The following is a 24,513-nucleotide window of genomic DNA, read 5'->3' as shown; positions in this document are numbered from 1 at the left end:
CATCCACAGCACTCACACAACACACACACACCACACACACACAATAAACAGCCACCAGAAAAAAACAACAAAACATCCACCAACCAGTCAACCTCAGGAAAAAGCGTGCGCGCTCACACACACACACCCACTTGCACACACACACACATACACTGAACAGGTTCATTTATTTATACACATAAAACTTAACGGTGAGGAGAAAAATGTCTATGACAGTGCCTGGCCCACAGCCGAACAGTCTCACAACTCTACGTATACTGACCTCCCATGAGTATGGCTTAGGATTCTCTTGCAACAGAAGGTGCAAAGAAGTCCTTCCCTGATAACACTGCGTACAGCCAGTGCTACAGTGGACCATGTTTACACTGTTTAGCACTGTTCAAGACGACGAATGATGCTATAAAAAAGAAAGAAAAAAAAAAAGCATACGACATCTGTATGAAAAACAAAGTAAAAACAGATAACCCGATTTCAAACATCATTTTCATGAATTTCTAGTTCATCAATTGCAACCTCTATCTGTTACACAATACGTTACATCAAAAAAGCATTTTGCTGACCACAACAACAAAAAAGTGAGTGTTTTGATTGGAAGTCATCATCATTACAAGCTTCAAAACTTTTCAAGAGGGATTAACTCAGAACTTAACTTTCCCCCAAACCGCTGTTCTGCAGATGCAACATTCTCTCCCTTCCCTTCCTCACCCCCACATCCCCCATCCCTGTCCTCCACCCCACTCTCCCTCCCTCCCTCCCACGGCCCACCTACCAACACCTCAAACGGTTTATTACAAACCAGCGCTGTGTAGGTCAACAGTCGTTCAGTCATGTCAGCCCAAGTTTCCAGACGGCATGGAAAGGATGGGAAACAGGTGTGAGAGAAGGAGGCAGTTTACAAGAGTTAAAAAAAAAACAAAAAAAAACACAAAAAAAGGGAGAGGGGGGTGGGTGCGGGATCAAAAACAATCAAATGTGCCTGAAATCCGTGGACATGTAAGAATAATATTACAGACAGATGACCTGTCAACTGTAAAAAAAAAACAACAACAACAAAAACAGGCAACCACCACCTTCATTAAGCGTATTATTCACATTGTGGAATAATACTAATGTTTGATTCAAAAGTAAAGTCACTGTATAACATTGCACAAGCCTCACAACAGATCAGATCAGAAATAGAAAAAAATAGCAATAGAAAAATTAATGATCAGGCCACCACCTTTTACAAGCAGTACGGAACTGCACAAATGCTAAGTCCATAAACAGTGCAGCAAATACTAAAAAAAAAAAAAAAAAAAAAAAAAATCCAAACAAACTTTTAAAAAGTCACTATTTTTAACCCCCCCCCCCCCCACCCGCCCAACACCCACACCCTCTCCACAACATACGCTTCACCATACACACAGACCGATGCAGCAAAAAGAAAAGGCGAATCAGCCAAAAGCCATTAAAACATTTTCTTTCACACTAAAAGCCAGACGTCTCTGAATCATGCGAGACCAGTCAAGAGAAATCACTTTTCCTTCCTCTCCACCAATGCTCTTGCTCTTGACAGCTTTGCTGACACCTCACTCCGTGACTAGCAGATCTAACCAACCTTCCCACTCTCTCTTTCTCTCAACATACCTCTTGTCAACGCCTCGCTACAGAATCGGTAAAGCTCACAAACAAAACAAAGCCCTCCATTGATAAAAGAAAAAAAAAGAAAAAGAAAAAAAAAAGAATCCCCACACCACCTCCTCACTGTCTGTCGCTCACCACCGCCGCTGCCGCTGAAGAAGACGACGACGATGGCGCCACAATCAACTTGAGCTTGATCGGCGACCCCCTCCCAGCCTTGCTCCCCCCACCCCCCCTCTTCAGACCGGAAGACGATGAAGAGGAGGCGGAGGTACGGGAAGGAGCAGCAGCGGCAGTGGAAGGGGCAGCAGCAATGGCGCTGACGTCGGTGGTGGTCAGCAGGCTGCTGTCCAGGGCGGAAGCCTCGGCCTCCGTCATGCCCGTCTCCTCCACCTTGGCCACGCCCACCACCACAAAGTCCTGAGGGGGGGTGCCGGGGGCCTTGTCCTCCCCCTCCCCCACCACCCTCCTGGCTGCTGTCGTCGTCTGTTTGCTGCTGCTCCCCTGTCGGCTGCCCAGCAGCAGCACGGAGCGGCCCTGGTTGTTGGCTTCTTCCTGGAGGAGGGAGAAACACACACACACACACAAGACAATCTGGTTAAACTTAAGTAATGTTGCAAAGATTCTTCTTCTTTTTCTTCTTCTGCGTTCACTCATATGCACACGAGTGGGCCTTTACGTGTATGACCGTTTTTACCCCGCCATGTAAGCAGCCATACTCTGTTTTCGGGGGTGTGCATGCTGGTTATGTTCTTGTTTCCATAACCCACCGAAAGCTGACAGGGATTTTGATCTTCTGCTTGCATATACACACGAAGGGGGTTCAGGCACTAGCAGGTCTGCACATATGTTGACCTGGGAGATCGTAAAAATCTCCACCCTTTACCCACCAGGCGCCGTCACCATGATTCGAACCCGGGACCCTCAGATTGACAGTCCAACGCTTTAACCACTCGGCTATTGCGCCCATCATGTTGCAAAGATGAGCAACGTAGTCTGATCTATCCTGAGGTTTAATACCAGAAAATTATTATCATCATTTATGTTGTGTTTCATATAGTTTGTATTCTGTTTCTGACAGTTTTGATATTTTAATTGTTTATGTTTAATTTTGGTGTAAAATACTATTGCTGTTATGTAATATCCTCCATGTCCAAAAGGGGTGAAAGGATTAAATATTCTTGATTCTTGTGTGTGTGTGTGTGTGTGTGTGCGCGCGCGCGCGCGTGTGTAGAAAAATAATGCAAGCAAGAAAAAAAAAGAAAGAAAAAAAGACCAAAACAAAAAGTAGAAAACATCCCTGGCAACTTAACAAATTGAAATTTCAACAAAACAGAAACATTTTTTGGGCAGTCTGCAGTTTTACAAAATAAATTACTGACACAGTCATGCACAGACAGAGCTGAATCAAAAACTATGCACCCATGCTTCTGACAGAATTTTGAAAGCTGACCTCAGCATTGCAGAGACAGTCAAGGTGAAACAAACACAGTCCCCCTGAATTTCACAGGTTGGGGAATTGTCCAGGTGAGCTTCCTCTAAAAATGGGCTGGGGTCCAGGGGCTACCTTCGGCCCCTGGTGGGGTGGGGTGGGGTCTCACAGACCGTCTATTTTTCTGAAGTGAGTTCCAAGGCCGTCCTTTTCCTCTCCTACTTTTACAGTTTTTTTGACAACCATTCCCATCTCCACTTTTTTTTGGCAATGCTTTCCTCCACTACAAGGAGCACAAGACCAATGACTATGTGCGGAACCTGGTCAGCAACCTTGTTGGACCCCAAGAACCACTGCTGACGAATGTCAAACGACGGAAGATTGCATGGTTTGGTCACGTCACACGACATAACACCCTCTCCAAAACCATCCTGCAAGGGACTGTAGAGGGAGGGCGCAGACGGGGGCGGCAGAGAAAGAGCTGGTCCGACAACGTCAAGGAATAGACCAAAATGACGATGCCAGATCTCCTTACGACAGCTGCCAACAGAACGGCGTGGCGAGCTACGACATCTTCCTCATGTCCCCCAAACGATCCCAGCGGTCGAGGGAATGAATGAATGAATGAATGAATTCCTCCACAACTCACCACTCTCGCCATGCTTGCTGTTTGAAAAATACAAGATGGTGACTAAAGCAGAAGTGACGTCACAGTGTAATTTGAAAAACTGAACTGGGCTCAAAACTAAAAACTGAACCCATCTTGAAATGGACTGGACAAAAATAAAACATAATCATCAAATTTTTTTTCCTTTGAAAAAAAGAATTTTTTTGTGTGCTCAAAACGAAAAACTGAACCGGGCTTGAAACAGACTGGACAAAAATTGAACGTACTTGTCTATTATTTTTTCCTCTGACAAAAATTTTTTTTTTCCTGTCTGAAATCAATCAACTGCTTTTCCCGCTGAAAGTGAGCGGAATCTGCTGAGAGTTCCCCAGCCTGATTTCAGCAGCCCCTCACGGAATCAAGCAGCAGTACCCCCATGGACATAACTGTAACACTCAACCAGAGGAAAAGGCTCACAATCAGAACAGATCCACCTGTTCTGTGAAAGCGAGATTCACTGACACACACCATCAACGATGACCCTGCCCACACACACACACACACACACAGGAACCCTGCCCCCAACGATGACCCTGCCCACACAGGAACCCTGCCCCCCAACGATGACCCTGCCCCTCAACACACACAAAGGAACCCTGCCCCCAACGATGATCCTGCCCACACACACACACAGGAACCCTACCCCCCAACGATGACTCTGCCCACACACACACACAGGGACCCTGCCCCCCAACGATGATCCTGCCCACACACACACACACACAGGAACCCTGCGCCCCCCACACACAGGAACCCTGCCCCCCAATGATGAGCCTGCCCAAACACACACACACAGGAACCCTGCCCCCAACGATGAACCTGCCCAAACACACACACAAACACAGGAACCCTGCCCCCAACGATGATCCTGCCCACACACACACACAGGAACCCTGCCCCCAACGATGAACCTGCCCAAACACACACACAAACACAGGAACCCTGCCCCCAACGATGATCCTGCCCACACACATACACAGGAACCCTGCCCCCCAACGATGACTCTGCCCACACACACACACAGGGACCCTGCCCCCCAACGATGATCCTGCCCACACACACACACACACAGGAACCCTGCCCCCCCCACACACAGGAACCCTGCCCCCCAACGATGACCCTGCCCAAACACACAAACAGGAACCCTGCCCCCAACGATGAACCTGCCCAAACACACACACAAACACAGGAACCCTGCCCCCAATGATGACCCTGCCCACACACACACACACGGGAACCCTGCCCCCCAACGATGATCCTGCCCACACACACACACAGGAACCCTGCCCCCAACAATGACCCTGCCCACAAACACACACAGGAACCCTGCCCCCCAACGATGACCCTGCCCCCCCACACACACACAGGAACCCTGCCCCCCAACGATGACCCTGCCCACACACACACACACAGGAACCCTGCCCCCAACAATGACCCTGCCCACACACACACACAGGAACCCTGCCCCCTGACAATGATCCTGCCCACACACACACACAGACACAGGAACCCTGCCCCCCAACGATGACCCTGCCCACACACACACACAGGAACCCTGCCCCCCAACGATGACCCTGCCCACACACACACACAGGAACCCTGCCCCCCAACGATGACCCTGCCCACACACACACACAGGAACCCTGCCCCCAACGATGACCCTGCCCACACACACACACACGAACCCTGCCCCCCAACGATGACCCTGCCCACACACACACACACACAGGGACCCTGAAGCGTGGCACCCCCTGACCTGCTGCTCCCTCTTGAGGGCCTCCTTGGCCTGGCGGGTGCGGCGCTGCTTGTTGCGGCCCAGGTCGCTGATCATGCGGTCCAGCATGTTGCCTTCCTTGCGGGAACGCGAGGGCGCCGCCTTCTTGGGCTGCGGGTTCAGGTGGTTCTTCCGGTGCAGCCGCAGGGAGGTGCGCTGCGAGAAGCACGTGCCGCACATGTCGCACACAAACGGCTTCTCCCCTGCCACACACACCACCACAGCTCCGTTTCAGTCAAGGAGGCGTCGCTGTGTTCAGGCAAATCCATGTACCCTACACCACACCTCACAGCAGCATAACCCAACATGCTTAGTCAGGACTTGAGTGCATGCTTTCATTTACCCTACACCACATCTCACAGCCACATAACCCAACGCTGTCAGGCTTTGAGTGCATGCTTTCATTTACCCTACACCACACCTCAGCAGCATAACCCAACCTGCTTAGTCAGGACTTGAGTGCATACTTTCATTTACCCTACACCACATCTCACAGCAGCATAACCCAACCTGCTTAGTCAGGCTTTGAGTGCATGCTTTCATTTACCCTACACCACACCTCACAGCAGCATAACCCAACCTGCTTAGTCAGGCTTTGAGTGCATGCTTTCATTTACCCTACACCACACCTCACAGCAGCATAACCCAACCTGCTTAGTCAGGCTTTGAGTGCATGCTTTCATTTACCCTACACCACACCTCACAGCAGCATAGCCCAACATGCTTAGTCAGGCTTTGAGTGCACACTTTCATTTACCCTACACCACACCTCACAGCACATTAACCCAACATGCTTAATCAGGCTTTGAGTGCATGCTTTCATTTACCCTACACCACATCTCACAGCAGCATAACCCAACATGCTTAGTCAGGCTTTGAGTGCATGCTTTCATTTACCCTACACCACATCTCACAGCAGCATGACCCAACCTGCTTAGTCAGGCTTTGAGTGCATGCTTTCATTTACCCAACACTACACCTCACAGCAGCATAACCCAACATGCTTAATCAGGCCTTGAGTGCATGCTTTCATGTAGGTCCAGGATTAGAAGGTGCTTAATGGAAGGTAATACCAAAATAAACCAAATAAAATGAAATTAAAAAAAACCCACTGAAGACCTCAAAACACTCCTGAACCTAAAACAAAAAACCAAAAAAAAGACAAGAACAACATGAAACCTTGCCAAAATGCGAACACAGAAACACCCACACCCATGGTTCAACAACAACAACAACAAAAAACCTAGCTGCAGAACACCGCCAAAAACAAATTCTGGTTGCCTGACAGAATCATTCATTCACATTGTTATACATACATAGTTATACAATTTAAAAACATGAACAAAAAAAACAAAAACAAAACATAAAACCTAGGAGGAAATAATAAAAAAAAGAAAAAAAAGGAAGTAAAGACTAACCAAAGAACACAAAGGTTACAGTGATAACTGAATACCTTCATGCTGGAAAGACACAAGACACACAATGCAGACACAAAACACCAACATCTGGTGACACAGTCCATGACACAAAGCGTTTAACACACCATCATGGTGCTACACAACAACCAGCTCATGCCATAACTACACTGAAAGCTGCACAAACCACACACTGCGCTACCTGTGTGGATACGCAGGTAGAATTGTGCCACAGGATAACCTTTTGTTGCCATGGGTTCTTTTTTTCAGTGCACCAAGCACATACTGCACAAGGGACCTCGGTTTATCATCTCATCTGAACAACCAGATGCTCAGTTTGATTTTCCTGACAAGCCAAAAAAGTGGGTGTTGGTGGAGGGAGAGAGAAACGTTTTACTTCATGCCTCTTCTGTGATTCTTTTTTTTTTTCAACAAATCAATCATGAACAGAACATGTAAAATAAACAACAATAACAGACATATGAAGAAAAACATCCAACAAAAAACCTAGGAGGAAATAAAAAAAAAATTAAAAAAAAAGGAAGTAAAGACTAACCAAAGAACACAAAGGTTACAGTGATAACTGAATACCTTCAAGCTGGAAAGACACAAGACACACAATGCAGACACAAAACACCAACATCTGGTGACACAGTCCATGACACAAAGCGTTTGACACACCATCATGGTGCTACACAACAACCAGCTCATGCCATAACTACACCTGAAAGCTGCACAAACCACACAATGCGCTACCTGTGTGGATAGGCAGGTAGAATTGTGCCACAGGATAACCCTTTTGTTGCCATGGGTTCTTTTTTTCAGTGCACCAAGCACATACTGCACAAGGGACCTCGGTTTATCATCTCATCTGAACGACCAGATGCTCAGTTTGATTTTCCTGACAAGCCAAAAAAGTGGGTGTAGGTGGAGGGAGAGAGAAACGTTTTTAAGACGCTTCTTCATGCCTCTTCTATGATTCTTTTTTTTTTCAACAAATCAATCATGAACAGAACATGTAAAATCAACAACAATAACAAACATATGAAGAAAAACATCCAACAAAAACCTAGGAGGAAAAAAAAAAAAGAAAAAAAAAGGAAGTAAAGACTAACCAAAGAACACAAAGGTTACAGTGATAACTGAACACCTTCATGCTGGAAAGACACAAGACACACAATGCAGACACAAAACACCAACAGCTGGTGACACAGTCCATGACACAAAGCGTTTGACACACCATCATGGTGCTACACAACAACCAGCTCATGGAGTAACTACACTGACAGCTGCACAAACCACACACTGCGCTACCTGTGTGGATACGCAGGTAGAATTGTGCCACAGGATAACCTTTTGTTGCCATGGGTTCTTTTTTTCAGTGCACCAAGCACATACTGCACAAGGGACCTCGGTTTATCATCTCATCTGAACAACCAGATGCTCAGTTTGATTTTCCTGACAAGCCAAAAAAGTGGGTGTTGGTGGAGGGAGAGAGAAACGTTTTACTTCATGCCTCTTCTGTGATTCTTTTTTTTTTTTCAACAAATCAATCATGAACAGAACATGTAAAATAAACAACAATAACAGACATATTAAGAAAAACATCCAACAAAAAACCTAGGAGGAAATAAAAAAAAAATTAAAAAAAAAGGAAGTAAAGACTAACCAAAGAACACAAAGGTTACAGTGATAACTGAATACCTTCATGCTGGAAAGACACAAGACACACAATGCAGACACAAAACACCAACATCTGGTGACACAGTCCATGACACAAAGCGTTTAACACACCATCATGGTGCTACACAACAACCAGCTCATGGCATAACTACACTGACAGCTGCACAAACCACACAATGCGCTACCTGTGTGGATACGCAGATGGTCCTTCAGGTAGTTGTTCTGAGCAAACGCAGCTGAACAATAGGTGCACTTGAAGGGGCGCTCGCCTGCAAACAAAACAAAGAAGAAAAAAAAAAGAAAACCAACAAATAGACTTGTATTTTAGAATCAAAATAGCACAAAAATAGATGAAAAAAGATGTTTCTTTTTTTCTATAATAACTTCTCCAGATCCACAAAAATTGCCTCATATTCAAAACCCTTACACAACACCCTAAATCCTTTCATAACATGTAAAATGTTCACATCTTAACGTTATATCCCTTGGCATATTTCATAGTTAAAGAGAGAGAGAGAAAAAAAAGAGACTCCTTTCATGCTGCAGCAAACCCATCAGTGTATTTTACCATGCTTCAGTTGTCCAAATGAGACCTGTACTTTTCACATAAGCTGTACCCTGTTCATGGGTCAAAACGCTTTGTGCAAAAAGACGTAGTCTTCTTCAGTCCATGAAATAAAGCAATGAACAATGTTTCTAAACTTTTCTTAAAAATTTTGAAGCTGCACACTCTCAAATCTTCCATACATCACCAATAAAGAGACTGACCTGTGTGCTTGCTGTCCACTGACTGTCCACTGACCTGTGTGCTTGCTGTCCACTGACTGTCCACTGACCTGTGTGCTTGCTGTCCACTGACTGTCCACTGACTTGTGTGCTTGCTGTCCACTGACCTGTGTGCTGTCCACTAACCTGTGTGCTTGCTGTCCACTGACCTGTGTGCTTGCTGTCCACTGACTGTCCACTGACCTGTGTGCTTGCTGTCCACTGACTGTCCACTGACCTGTGTGCTTGCTGTCCACTGACCTGTGTGCTTGCTGTCCACTGACTGTCCACTGACCTGTGTGCTTGCTGTCCACTGACCTGTGTGCTTGCTGTCCACTGACTGTCCACTGACCTGTGTGCTGTCCACTGACCTGTGTGCTTGCTGTCCACTGACCTGTGTGCTGTCCACTGACAGTCCACTGACCTGTGTGTTTGCGCTGGTGGATGACAAGGAGGTTCTTCCTGGTGTAGCTGGCCTGGCAGACGTTGCACTTGTAGGGCCGGTCCCCTGTGTGGCGCCGGGTGTGCACCACCAGGTGGGTCTGGTGGGAGAAGCGGGCCTCGCAGTAATCACAGCTGTACGGTTTCTCTCCTGACAATACACACACAGAAAGAGAAGAAATATTACACACACATACGACTTCTCATCTCAGCACACACAAAGAATATTAAACACAAATACAGCTTCTCACCTGACCACAAATACACAATGAGAATTTTACAAATACAGCTTCTGACCTGACCACATGCACACAAAGAATATTACAAATACAGCTTCTTACCTATTCACACACATGCACACACAAAGGGAAGAAATATTACACACAACTACAGCTTCTTGTCTGACCACACACACAAGACACAAAGAAGAAATATTACACACAAAGAAGCTTCTCGCCTGACCACACACACAAGACACAAAGAAGAAACATTACACACAAAGAAGCTTCTCGCCTGACCACACACACAAGACACAAAGAAGAAACATTACACACAAAGAAGCTTCTCGCCTGACCACACACACAAGACACAAAGAAGAAACATTACACACAAAGAAGCTTCTCGCCTGACCACACACACAAGACACAAAGAAGAAACATTACACACAAAGAAGCTTCTCGCCTGACCACACACACAAGACACAAAGAAGAAACATTACACACAAAGAAGCTTCTCGCCTGACCACACACACAAGACACAAAGAAGAAACATTACACACAAAGAAGCTTCTCGCCTGACCACACACACAAGACACAAAGAAGAAACATTACACACAAAGAAGCTTCTCGCCTGACCACACACACAAGACACAAAGAAGAAACATTACACACAAAGAAGCTTCTCGCCTGACCACACACACAAGACACAAAGAAGAAACATTACACACAAAGAAGCTTCTCGCCTGACCACACACACAAGACACAAAGAAGAAACATTACACACAAAGAAGCTTCTCGCCTGACCACACACACAAGACACAAAGAAGAAACATTACACACAAAGAAGCTTCTCGCCTGACCACACACACAAGACACAAAGAAGAAACATTACACACAAAGAAGCTTCTCGCCTGACCACACACACAAGACACAAAGAAGAAACATTACACACAAAGAAGCTTCTCGCCTGACCACACACACAAGACACAAAGAAGAAACATTACACACAAAGAAGCTTCTCGCCTGACCACACACACAAGACACAAAGAAGAAACATTACACACAAAGAAGCTTCTCGCCTGACCACACACACAAGACACAAAGAAGAAACATTACACACAAAGAAGCTTCTCGCCTGACCACACACACAAGACACAAAGAAGAAACATTACACACAAAGAAGCTTCTCGCCTGACCACACACACAAGACACAAAGAAGAAACATTACACACAAAGAAGCTTCTCGCCTGACCACACACACAAGACACAAAGAAGAAACATTACACACAAAGAAGCTTCTCGCCTGACCACACACACAAGACACAAAGAAGAAACATTACACACAAAGAAGCTTCTCGCCTGACCACACACACAAGACACAAAGAAGAAACATTACACACAAAGAAGCTTCTCGCCTGACCACACACACAAGACACAAAGAAGAAACATTACACACAAAGAAGCTTCTCGCCTGACCACACACACAAGACACAAAGAAGAAACATTACACACAAAGAAGCTTCTCGCCTGACCACACACACAAGACACAAAGAAGAAATATTACACACAAAGAAGCTTCTAAACCTGACCACACACACACACACATACACACAGAAGATAGATTACACATAAACATATACTTTAAACACATGCCTGGGTGGATCACCACCTTGACATGGTCAGCTGTGGTGGAGCCCAGTGGTCACACACCTCAACAGGAAACGAGCGTCCTCAGGATCGAGTCCCCTACACAGGCCCAGATTTTTCATCCACCCCCCAACCTCCACTACACCTCAGTGGTGACCTGGATGCTAGTCTTTTGGATGAGTAATAATACCCAGGCCTCTTTGGCGCTGTCCAGTCTTGCTTTAAAAGCAGAAAGCAGGCCAGTGACCCCAGCTGGCTGAAAACAAAAACCAAAAAAACCCAACTCGTCTCGACAATTCTGACGATGGCCTATCATGGGAACAAACTGTGACCAGTCATTGTGACAAAACACGATGGAATGAAATCGGGACAGTCAGCGTCACTGTGCATCCTTGGCAACACAGCTGAACCACAAGAGCATTCAAACAACACCCATACCCTCACCAGCACGTACCTGAATGTTAACAATCTTTTGTGGAACTTGGGGTGTTGAAATGAGAGAACAACAGAACAAACTGCCACTGGTTGTCTTTACAGAATATGACGATATTTTGTTAAGAGGTAACATCACTGTGGAAACCACAACAGCGCTCACCCGACGCCCCTACCCTCCTCCCCACCACCACCCACCACAATGCTGCCTCTTATAGAACTTGGGGGTGTTGAAAAGAGAGAACAGGTTGTCGTTACAAAATATAATGATACTGGGAACAGTCAACATCACAACAGCGCTCAACTCATCACCCTGAACACTCGCACCCCCCACCCCCACCCCCAAAACCACCACCACCACCACCACCACTGACCGGAATGCTGCCTCTTGTGGAACTTGAGGGTGTTGAGGTGGGAGAAGGCAGCGTTGCAGATGGAGCAGACATAGGGGCGCTCCTTGGTGTGGGTCCTCCAGTGCTCCACCAGGCGGTAGCGGATGGAGAAGGTGGCCCCGCACTCGTCGCACACGTGCGGCCGCTCCCCGGAGTGCATGCGCATGTGGCGCGACAGGTGGCCCTTCTGCGAGAACGCTGCCTGGCACACGCTGCATGAGTAGGGGCGCTCACCTGTGTGGATCCTCATGTGCACGCTGTAGTCCTTGCGGTAGGCAAACACCTGTAAGAAGGGAAACTTGTGTTACATACTGCATCACCTCATGTGGACGCTGTAGTCCTTGAGGTAGGCAAACACCTGTAAGAAGGGAAACTTGTGTTACATACTGCATCACCTCATGCGGACGCTGTAGTCTTTAGGGTAGGCAAACACCTGAACCAGCAGAGAAATGTGGGCTACACACAGCATCACTTCATGTGGACGCTGTAGTCTTTAAGGTAGGCAAACACCTGAACCAGCAGAGAAATGTGGACTACATACAGCATCACTTCATGTGGACGCTGTAGTCTTTAAGGTAGGCAAACACCTGAACCAGCAGAGAAATGTGGGCTACACACAGCATCACTTCATGTGGACGCTGTAGTCTTTAAGGTAGTCAAACACCTGACAGAGAAATGTGGACTACATACAGCATCACCTCATGTGGACGCTGTAGTCCTAAGGTAGGCAAACACCTGAATTAGCAGAGAAATGTGGCCTACACACAGCATCACTTCATGTGGACGCTGTAGTCTTTAAGGTAGGGAAACACCTGAATTAGCAGAGAAATGTGGGCTACACACAGCATCACTTCATGTGGACGCTGTAGTCTTTAAGGTAGGGAAACACCTGAATTAGCAGAGAAATGTGGGCTACACACAGCATCACTTCATGTGGACGCTGTAGTCTTTAAGGTAGGGAAACACCTGAATTAGCAGAGAAATGTGGGCTACACACAGCATCACTTCATGTGGACGCTGTAGTCTTTAAGGTAGGGAAACACCTGAATTAGCAGAGAAATGTGGGCTACACACAGCATCACTTCATGTGGACGCTGTAGTCTTTAAGGTAGGGAAACACCTGAATTAGCAGAGAAATGTGGGCTACACACAGCATCACTTCATGTGGACGCTGTAGTCTTTAAGGTAGGGAAACACCTGAATTAGCAGAGAAATGTGGGCTACACACAGCATCACTTCATGTGGACGCTGTAGTCTTTAAGGTAGGCAAACACCTGAATTAGCAGAGAACTGGGGTTACAAACCATATCACCTCATGTGGACACTGCAGTCCTTGCAGTATATAATTTTGGGTTACAAGCTGCATCACACACACACACACACACACACACAGCCCCCACCTTGTTGCAGTGCTCACAGGTGTGTGCCTTCTTCCCGGCGTGGGTGCGCATGTGGGCAGCGCAGGAGTCTGGGCTCTGGAAGACGGCCTTGCAGACGGTGCACTCTGTGGGGCTGTTCTGCGAGTGCTTCTTGCAGTGCCGGCGCAGGGACTCTCCCGTGTTGAACACTGAGGGGCACTCCTCGCAGCGGTACAGGTCCCCCCCAGTGTGCTTCTTCATGTGGTTCACCAGGGCCCCGGGGGTCTCGAACTCTGACGCGCACACCTCGCAGTGGGTGCGCCCCTTCTTTTCGATGTCCGTCTTGACCTGAATAATAGTAATATAAATAATGATAATCATAATCATAATGATGATAACACTGACCTGAATAATGACAATATTAATAATCATAATGATGATAGCAATCATAATCATCATCACCATTATGATGCAGATCGACATTCACACCTCCAAGGCATGGAGCTTGAGGGTCATGGTTAAGTATGTGTGATAAAATGTGATGATAAACATGAACACACACACATCAAATACACCACACACAAACAGGTGCTTGCAGACACAAACACCCCCGTCAACCCCCCTCCCCTCCACACACACACACAACCAGTGGAGGTTCAAGAAGTACATCAGTCAACAAGACAACAGAAGGCACAACAGAAGAGATGTGTTTGGGGAGACACACTAGTCAACAAGACAGCAGAAGACAGGACAGAAGAGATGTGTTTGGGCAGACACACTAGTCAACAAGACAGCAGAACAGAAGAGATGTGTTTGGGGAGACACACTAGTCAACAAGACAGCAGAACAGAAGAGATGTGTTTGGGGAGACACACTAGTCATCAAGACAGCAGAAGGCAGAACAGAAGATGTGTTTGGGGAGACACACTAGTCAACAAGACAACAGAACAGAAGAGATGTGTTTGGGGAGACACACTAGTCAACAAGACAGCAGAAGGCAGAACAGAAGAGATGTGTTTGGGGAGACACACTAGTCAACAAGACAGCAGAAGGCAGAACAGAAGAGATGTGTTCGGGGAGACACACTAGTCAACAAGACAGCAGAAGGCAGAACAGAAGAGATGTGTTTGGGGAGACACACTAGTCAACAAGACAGCAGAACAGAAGAGATGTGTTTAGGGAGACACACTAGTCAACAAGACAACAGAACAGAAGAGATGTGTTTGGGGAGACACACTAGTCAACAAGACAGCAGAACAGAAGAGATGTGTTTGGGGAGACACACTAGTCAACAAGACAGCAGAACAGAAGAGATGTGTTTGGGGAGACACACTAGTCAACAAGACAGCAGAACAGAAGAGATGTGTTTGGGGAGACACACTAGTCAACAAGACAGCAGAACAGAAGAGATGTGTTTGGGGAGACACACTAGTCAACAAGACAGCAGAAGGCAGAACAGAAGAGATGTGTTTGGGGAGACACACTAGTCAACAAGACAGCAGAAGGCAGAACAGAAGAGATGTGTTCGGGGAGACACACTAGTCAACAAGACAGCAGAAGGCAGAACAGAAGAGATGTGTTTGGGGAGACACACTAGTCAACAAGACAGCAGAAGGCAGAACAGAAGAGATGTGTTTGGGGAGACACACTAGTCAACAAGACAGCAGAAGGCAGAACAGAAGAGATGTGTTCGGGGAGACACACTAGTCAACAAGACAGCAGAAGGCAGAACAGAAGAGATGTGTTTGGGGAGACACACTAGTCAACAAGACAGCAGAAGGCAGAACAGAAGAGATGTGTTTAGGGAGACACACTAGTCAACAAGACAGCAGAAGGCAGAACAGAAGAGATGTGTTTGGGGAGACACACTAGTCAACAAGACAGCAGAAGGCAGAACAGAAGAGATGTGTTTGGGGAGACACACTAGTCAACAAGACAGCAGAACAGAAGAGATGTGTTTGGGGAGACACACTAGTCAACAAGACAGCAGAAGGCAGAACAGAAGAGATGTGTTCGGGGAGACACACTAGTCAACAAGACAGCAGAAGGCAGAACAGAAGAGATGTGTTTGGGGAGACACACTAGTCAACAAGACAGCAGAAGGCAGAACAGAAGAGATGTGTTTGGGGAGACACACTAGTCAACAAGACAGCAGAAGGCAGAACAGAAGAGATGTGTTTGGGGAGACACACTAGTCAACAAGACAGCAGAAGGCAGAACAGAAGAGATGTGTTTGGGGAGACACACTAGTCAACAAGACAGCAGAAGGCAGAACAGAAGAGATGTGTTTAGGGAGACACACTAGTCAACAAGACAGCAGAACAGAAGAGATGTGTTTGGGGAGACACACCAGTCAACAAGACAGCAGAACAGAAGAGATGTGTTTGGGGAGACACACTAGTCAACAAGACAACAGAACAGAAGAGATGTGTTTGGGCAGACACACTAGTCAACAAGACAGCAGAAGGCAGAACAGAAGAGATGTGTTTGGGCAGACACACTAGTCAACAAGACAGCAGAAGGCAGAACAGAAGAGATGTGTTTGGGGAGACACACTAGTCAACAAGACAGCAGAAGGCACAACAGAAGAGATGTGTTTGGGCAGACACACTAGTCATCAAGACAGCAGAAGGCAGAACAGAAGAGATGTGTTCAGGGAGACAGGGGAACCCATGTGACCTTGAAGAAGTCTGGCAGCAGGATGGGGAGGGCCTTGCCGTAGTCCTTGCCGTCCACCTTCATGGGGCTACTCTTGGTGCTGGACGTCCTCGTCTGGACCTCCGCCTCTGTGTCTGCCGTGCTGGCCTTGTCACTGGCAGGAAGCATTTCTGAAAGAGAAACCAAGGTCCCTGCCCACTAAAACGTCTGAACTGCAGCAGGGTGCCTGTTTTAGTCAAAGTAGTTTTCAGGTGCTCAGTCAGGAACGGAAAAAAAAAAAAAAAAAAAAAATATATATATATATATATATATATATATATATTGCATACTTTCAAAAGTAATGTATTTTTAATTTATTTTATATTTTTATCTAATTTCAAACTTGATGTTTAGGGTGCTGTGTCAAGAGGAACTCAGGAACTGTAATACAAAACTCAATGTATCTCTCTCTCTCTCTCTCTCTCTCTCTCTCTCTATATATATATATATATATGAGTTGAGGAAGGACTGTGATCATTCCGAAAATTTGGAATATTTGACATATTTGGAAGGGATCATGTATAACAATTACAAGAATCAAAGAAATAAATCAAACCAACCAACCAAATAAAATCAAAACCTTGTCCACCCATACTTGGCACACACACACACACACCCGGACAACTTACCAACATCTTCTAACCTCTCCCATCTCATTAACTCTCTCTCCCTCTCTCTTCTTTTCTCTCTCTCTACATATAAAATACAGATATATAAAATATATATGGAACATGAGCTGAGCATGTCTTTACTTTCTATGGAATTTCTTCTTTTTTTCTATCTTTTTTTTTCTTTTTCATTTTACCCAGATAGCTGGATGTAAAAATTACAAAAGTAAAAATGCTTAACTCATTCTACTCCAGGTACGAGGTAACGCATGCCATCATTACTTCCCCTGTGGAACAATGAGTATTCTCACACCAACACACTATTCTAATTTCTTTCAATCTTCTTTGGTACAGTTGGCATTCTAAACTGGCCTGTTTACGGATTCCATGACAGCATGAAAACAATGCTTTGTCCAATTAAATCAACAATTCTCCATCTATTTTCCGCTGTTTTAGTGAACCACCCTGTTTTCTTTTACGGCAGTGGTCTCATGTAGTGCTGGTCCAGGCGGAGTGCGTAGCAGGCTATGTAGCTGTGGGGTAGAATGAGTTAATTCCACTTCCCTCATAAAAAATAAAAAAAATCTTTGTTTCGATTTTTGTCATGCTACCTGTCGTGCTGTTCTCCAGAGGTGTAAGCTCTGTTGTGTGCAAGCCGCCGCTGACACCGCCACCACTGCCAAGGAGGGTGGTGGTGGTGGTGGTGGTGGTTGTGGTGGTGGTGGAGGTGGGGGCATTCTCGGTGGCGGAGGTGATGATGACGACGTTGGCGGGCTGAAGGAGACTCTCCACCACACAGACATGCACGTTGAACTCCACCAGACTGGGCCAGGTCTTGTAGCACACGCTGCACATGTAGGTGGCGCTACCCTCCGTCTGCAGGGCATGGCGGTACTCTTGGCCCAGCTGCGATACCGCTGATGCCTCCCGGCTGACCTGAAAATGCACGCACACACACATGTTCGTACTACATGTAGCAAAATTCATATATCTGAATGTTCCAAAGAACACGTCACGTTTTTATTAAAATACCTTACATTTAATTTGGTTCAGTTTTTTCTTTCTTTTTTTCCCCCCCCAACCATTTATTTTTGTCTAGATATAAACCTTTCTTTTACAGTTTTAATGACAAATAAATATGATTCTGATTCTGATTCATACATACACACATGGCATGAACCATCACCTTGTAAAGGGCTGAGGTTCTCCCCCACACGGGTGCAACAACCGAGTGGTTGAAGCAATGGACTTTCAATCTGAGGGTCCTGGGTTCAAATTTCTGTAACACCACCTGGTGGGTAAAGCATGGAGATTTTTTTTCAGATCTCCCAGGTCAACATGGGTGCAGACCTGCTAGTGTATGAATCCCCTTCATGTGTATGTGCATGCAGAAGATCAAATACGCACGTTAAAGATCCTGTAATCCATGTCACTTGTCAGCGTTAGGTGAGTTATGGAAACATGAACATACCCAGTATGCACACCCCTGAAAATGGAGTATGGCTGCCTACATGGTGGGGTAACTAAACAAAACAGTCATACACGTAAAATGTTACATGTCTGAGTGTGTATGTGTGCTTGACTTAAACCTGACAATGACACAGGAAACAAATGATGAGCGCCCCAATGGCTGCTGTCAGTCCGCTCTGCCCAGGTAGGTAACCTGCTGCGCAAATGATTCTGTGTTTGTAAAGCGTTTAGAGTTCAGTCTCTGACTGAGGATAAGTGCTATATAAGTAACCATATCATTCATTCAAAAATAGTAGTACTAGTAGTAGTAGTAGTAGTAGTACTTTTATGTATGTATTTTAAATTTTTTTTTCTCAAGGCCTGACTAAGCATGTCGGGTTATGCTGCTGGTCAGGCATCTGCTTGGCAGATCTGGTGTAGCATATATGGATTTGACCGAACGCAGTGATGCCTCCTTGAGCTACTGATACTGATACTCATTCACACAGCTGATGAGCTTGGTACTAATCTGTGACACTGTTGATGCTTCTCTACTTTAAAATTATATAATCAACAAATGAACTATATGAAGATAATGTTAACATAATTAACAAAGTCCAGCATGTCTTTCTTCATTTAAAAACAACAAAACAAATCAAACTGCAGCACCACCAACAAAATAACAAATAATATTCTTACAATAAATACAATTAATTAACAAATGAACTATATAAAGATAATGTTAACATAATTAACAAAGTCCAGCATGTCTTTCTTCATTTAAAAACAACAAAACAAATCAAACTGCAGCACCACCTACAAAATAACAAATAATATTCTTACAATAAATACAATTAATTGAACACTCCATACAATTAATATATTAATAACAATGATAATAGCAAAAATAATGCTAATAATAATGACGATGTTACTGTGAAAATATTAAAATAAACTCCTCAAAGAAACCGGACCAAGTCAAACAGCAGGATGGGACTGTGTTGGTCGGCTATATTTAGCTCACTGCGAGCTCTCTCTCTTGCCAACGGTCAGGTTCGGGGTGCCCCGACAGTGCAGTGGAATAATCAACTCAAGCTTTCAACAAATAATTTTAACTTTCTTACCACGTTGTTTTCTGCACCCGAAGTGAGAGTGGTCACGTCTATCATGGTAACTTGATGATTTTCGCTCTCCATTGCGGGCAAAACCCCTTTTTATCTAAAAGTTTTCGCTGTTTGCGTACGTTCGGAGCGGAAGTGAAAGCGAGGCTAATGGATAGAGTTACCTCCCCTTGTATAAACAATGGGACTCCGAGAAAAGACACGATGTATTGGTAATTTCTACGTCTGAGTGAATGGATGCTAAATTTGTTGTGGCTGTTAAATTTTGTGTGTGATTTGTATGTTTGTGTGTGTGATAGTTGTAAGTATCTTGGACAAAGCATGTTTCATCCATGTGTTGTAGTGTCAGGAGCCTACAGAGCATCAAGCCACAAACTGCATTTTGTGTAACCCCCTCCACGCCCCTTTCCTCCCCCCTTTCCCACTCATCCCTCACTTTCAACAAACCTTTCCTGCTCCCCACCTCCTCCTCCCCCACCCCCTATCTTTCCCACCCATCTTCTTCATTGCAAAGCCCACTTGCCGGAACCAGCGCCGGTACCAGTGCCGTTGCTAAGTCACTTGCTGGTACTGCACAGTCTGATCAGGTTCCGGTTCAGGTTGAGGTTTGGGGCGATGCAAGCATCGTAGCATTATGCGCCCCGTCGGTTTTCCTTTTGTTTTTGTTGTAATTTTTTGGGTCAGGTACTCCCTAGCCCAGGCTCACCTTTGACCATCAAAGTCAAACATTGTTTTCTTTATGATATCGTGGTCATCAATAAACTTTTTAAAGGCATTCATCAGTGTTAGGTGCACGTTTGATTTCTGGGGTTAGTCCATTCCAGTTGTCAGTTACTCTGAAGAAAAAAACGATGAACATACTTTTTGTTTATAATGACAGGCTAGTAATTAAGCTAGCATGTGTTGGTGTTGTTGTTTTTTTGTTGTTGTGTTGTTTTTGGTGGCGGTGTTGACCCTTCAACTGTTTTCATGTTCTTAAATGTTATAATTGTCTTATTGAATATTTTCCTTTTATATCATTGAATGTTTCACTTTATCTAAAAATGTAATTTTTGTTTTCTTACCTATATGTTTTCTTTTAACATGATAGTTCATATGTACGCTGTGATCAAGGAAGGGTGTGCCAGTTGCTCATTCGTTTTTCGGTTTTATGTGATGAGCATTTGTCTTTTTAAATGTTATTATTATCTTACTGGATATTCTCCCTTTTATAATGATTGAAACGCACACATACGCGCACGCCGGCGCGTGCGAGCGCACACATCGCTCAACACACAGGCACACACGCGCGTGCGCACGCACAAAACATGCATACAAACGCACGGACACACACGCAACACACACATACAGTTTTTACACTCTTAATCATAATGTAATAGTATCTTACCCACATGTTTTTTCTTTTTACATAATAATTGATGTGTGCATGGTGATAAGTGAAGGGTGTGTCAGTAGTTTCTTTGATTTTTGCTGACGGGCATTTTATTTTATTTTAAATGAGGTAAAGAAAATCTCATTTTGGTTGAAGCAGATAATAAAGTATTTTGAATTGAATTGAATTTTTTATGAGTCTTTGGAACTTTGTCCTAACGTTGTCTAACGTATTTGTGGTCAGAGTCACTATCCCTGTACTCCAAGACGTCCTATATCCTTGTATGGTTTAAGCTCTTTACGTAATGCAATTCACCCACCCCCACACTCCTTCCAAGTGCAGCTGACATGAACCCCAAGGGACGCAACTGCCTTTCCGACAAAGTCATTATCTTTTCTTTCTTTCTTCTTCCATACTTCTTCTAGTGGAACTTCTTCTTCTTCTCATTCACTTGGCACAGCCGAGACCAGTCCGGTTTTGTTTTAGAAGTATATATATATATATCCTTGCCAGTATTCCTATCATACACAAATTCTGTTACCCCACACTAACACTCACACACACACACACAGAGTGACAAACACTCTGACCCCCCCACAGCACCTCCACCCTCCACCCCCCACCCCCGCCACCACCACCCCCCTCCCCACACACACTTAAAACATTTTTGAACCACCAATCTTAATTTATGTTTATATTTGGTTTTCACGTCAACTGAATGCAGTCGCAAAAGGAAATGCTTTTGGATGCCGCAGGACGTAATTCAATTTCGTCTTCTTTTTTTCCCTCTAATCTAAAATTAATATCAAATGGATATACTGATATATATATATATATATATTGAAGTGTCCAGACATCATCACTGTAACACTCGCGTGCGCCGCATTGACACACACATACGTACAATGAAACTATCTCCATATACTTCAGAGCACAGTCTCTTCATACGCCGAAAACATGGAAATGTCAACAACATCAGTTTATCATTCTGCTTGAATGTCAGCCCTCGATATGAAACAGAGAGTTTCCGTATGACTGGTCACTGTCAAAACAAATGATCAATGAACAGAAGGTGTCTGATGTTTTGGGTTTTGTTTTTTTTCAAAATTGATAATGTGATGGGAATGTGTGTGTGTGTGTGTGTGTGTGTGTGTGTGTGTGTGTGTGTGTGTGTGTGTGTGTGTGTGTGTGTGTGTGTGATATGCAGTCAGTAGAAAATACAACTGACACATCATGCCAAAGGCAGTTAACTAGTCCAGTGTTAGTTTCCGTGATCACGTGACATGACACAGCCGGGCTCCGTCGGCCGTTTAGTGCGATCAGCGCCCCAGGTCCCGTTAGCTCCACCTGTGTAAAATCTACCGTCCTCATGAAGCCAGTGCATAAGGTCTAAGGTCAGTGCCTGGAATGGGTGTACTCCGTCTCCCTGTGTCTGTCACCAATATTTGTAACTTGAAAGCGAACACTATGGCTGTGGACCAATCACATCGTTTTCCTTGCTTATACTGCATGCGCTTGTTGAGACTGATTACAGATGCAGCTGTGTTTCGACACATTGATTTTAGCAGGGCCAGGCCGCAATATGTTACAGGACAAATATATATGTCCCTTTACATCGAGTAATGCTGTGAAATTCACTGACAGCTGTTTTCGTGTCGGTCTGTACACGCCCCACACGTCAGTTGTAGGAACACACTGTGACAGACTGAGACTGTGCTGTCGGCTGTTGTTGCTGATGATGACTCATGTGATGATGATGATAATTATACATACTCAAGCGCATAGAACTTTCAAGAATATGTGCTGTAGCAAGTCGTCTTAACAAATATATTAAAAAAACAAAACAACAACAAACAAATAAAATACTTATATACTTCGATCAGGGACCAAGCTCTAAGAGTTTTACAGTCATTTGTACTAAAGGCTGCCTACGTGGGTAGAACTGACTGATAGCTGCACGACATTCTTTTTCTGTGTAACCGGCTGTTCAATCGGGTTTCAGTCACACACACACACACACACACACACACACACACACACACACACACACACACTGAACTCACACACACACACACACACACACACTGCACACACACACACACACACACACACACACACACACACACACACACACACACACACTGCACACACACACATACACACACACACACACACACACTGCACACACACTGCACTTACACACACACACACACGCACACTGCACTCACACACACACACACACACACACACACACACACACACTGCACTCACACACACACACACACACACACACACTGCACTTACACACACACACACACACACACACACACACACACACTGCACTCACACACATACACACACACACTGCACACACACTGCACTCACACACATACACACACACACACACACACTGCACACACACTGCACTTACACACACACACACTGCACTCACACACACACACACACACACACACACACACACACTGCACTCACACACACACACACACACACACACACACACACTGCAGTCACACACACACACACACACACACACACACACACACACACACACACACACACACACTGAACTCACACACACACACACACACACACACACACACACACACACACACACACACACACACACACACACTGCACTCACACACACACACACACACACACACTGCACACACACACACGCACACTCTCTCTCTCTCTCTCTCTCTCTCTCTCTCTCTCACACACACACACACACACACACACACACACACACACACACACACACACGTGTACCGCACAAAACATATTACTTAACAGCTGGAAGCCGAGCCGTTTTAAAATGTAGAATTTTGGAAATGCTACATACATAAATTATGTGGCATTCTTGACCACATATCAACCAACCATAATCGTGTCATCTTTCTGTCCCGTCAAGAGCCCTTACATGTTGTCAGTATTACGGCTATCTTTTTTTTGTTCATGTGTGAAGTCTTTTCCTGGAAAATCCAGTGGGTTCGCAGTTACAAGTTCATTTACTAAGTCTGGGGATTGTATTGATCATTATGTTTTTATACTGACTTAGACCAGTTGTTTCAGTGGTCAGTTTGGTACAGTTCAGGTGTGTGTGTGTGTGTGTGTGTGTGTGTGTGTGTGTGTGTGCGCGTGTGTGTGAATGTGTGTGCGCGCGCGCATGCTTGTGTGGGTACATGCACGCGTGTGCCGTGCATGTGTGCAAAAGTTCATTGAAGGTGGCTCATTTTAAAGTTTTTGATTATTATTTGTATGCATCTTTCTGTCTTTTTCTTTTTTCTTGTGTGTGTGTGTGTGTGTGTGTGTGTGTGTGTGTGTGTGTGTGTTTTATCTTCAGTTTAACGTCTATTCACTATAAGTGTTTTTTAGGCGGAAAGGAGTAAAGAAGTGGA

At 45.1% G+C, this 24,513-nt stretch overlaps 2 protein-coding genes across 2 annotated transcripts in view; one reads left to right on the top strand and one right to left on the bottom strand.

The window, feature by feature from the left end:
* Positions 1-1,383: 1,383 nt before the first annotated feature.
* On the bottom strand, positions 1,384-19,836 carry LOC143277297 (uncharacterized). The gene is made up of 9 exons (XM_076582066.1): positions 19,723-19,836; positions 17,761-18,085; positions 16,524-16,672; positions 13,887-14,192; positions 12,469-12,769; positions 9,781-9,948; positions 8,777-8,860; positions 5,476-5,696; positions 1,384-2,175 (listed from the first exon to the last, which is right to left on the bottom strand). Exons 1-9 carry the CDS (start codon positions 19,792-19,794, stop codon positions 1,741-1,743), a joined length of 2,061 nt encoding a protein of 686 aa, XP_076438181.1. The 5' UTR covers positions 19,795-19,836; the 3' UTR covers positions 1,384-1,740.
* Positions 19,837-22,363: 2,527 nt separating this feature from the next.
* LOC143277298 (uncharacterized) overlaps positions 22,364-24,513 on the top strand; it is a 57,025-nt gene continuing 54,875 nt past the window's right edge. The window contains exon 1 of the mRNA XM_076582069.1: positions 22,364-22,485. The gene's annotated coding sequence lies outside the window, so the exon portion shown is untranslated. The remainder of the gene's footprint in view (positions 22,486-24,513) is intronic.

This window comes from Babylonia areolata, chromosome 34 (assembly GCF_041734735.1).
Source record: "Babylonia areolata isolate BAREFJ2019XMU chromosome 34, ASM4173473v1, whole genome shotgun sequence".
In the NCBI taxonomy this organism is placed as follows: Eukaryota; Metazoa; Mollusca; class Gastropoda; order Neogastropoda; family Buccinidae; genus Babylonia; species Babylonia areolata.
Note: the sequence above shows the minus strand (reverse complement) of the source record. Positions and strands in the feature narration are given on the sequence as shown.

Bases quoted from the DNA above. Each gene is read 5' to 3' on its own strand.
- LOC143277297 (XM_076582066.1), bottom strand. From the start codon at position 19,794: ATGGAGAGCGAAAATCATCAAGTTACCATGATAGACGTGACCACTCTC. The intron at 18,086-19,722 runs GTAAGAAAGTTA...GTGCATTTTCAG, and splicing joins CGGGTGCAGAAAACAACGTG to GTCAGCCGGGAGGCATCAGC. The intron at 2,176-5,475 runs GTCAGGGGGTGC...TCCCTCCTCCAG, and splicing joins CCCTCAAGAGGGAGCAGCAG to GAAGAAGCCAACAACCAGGG.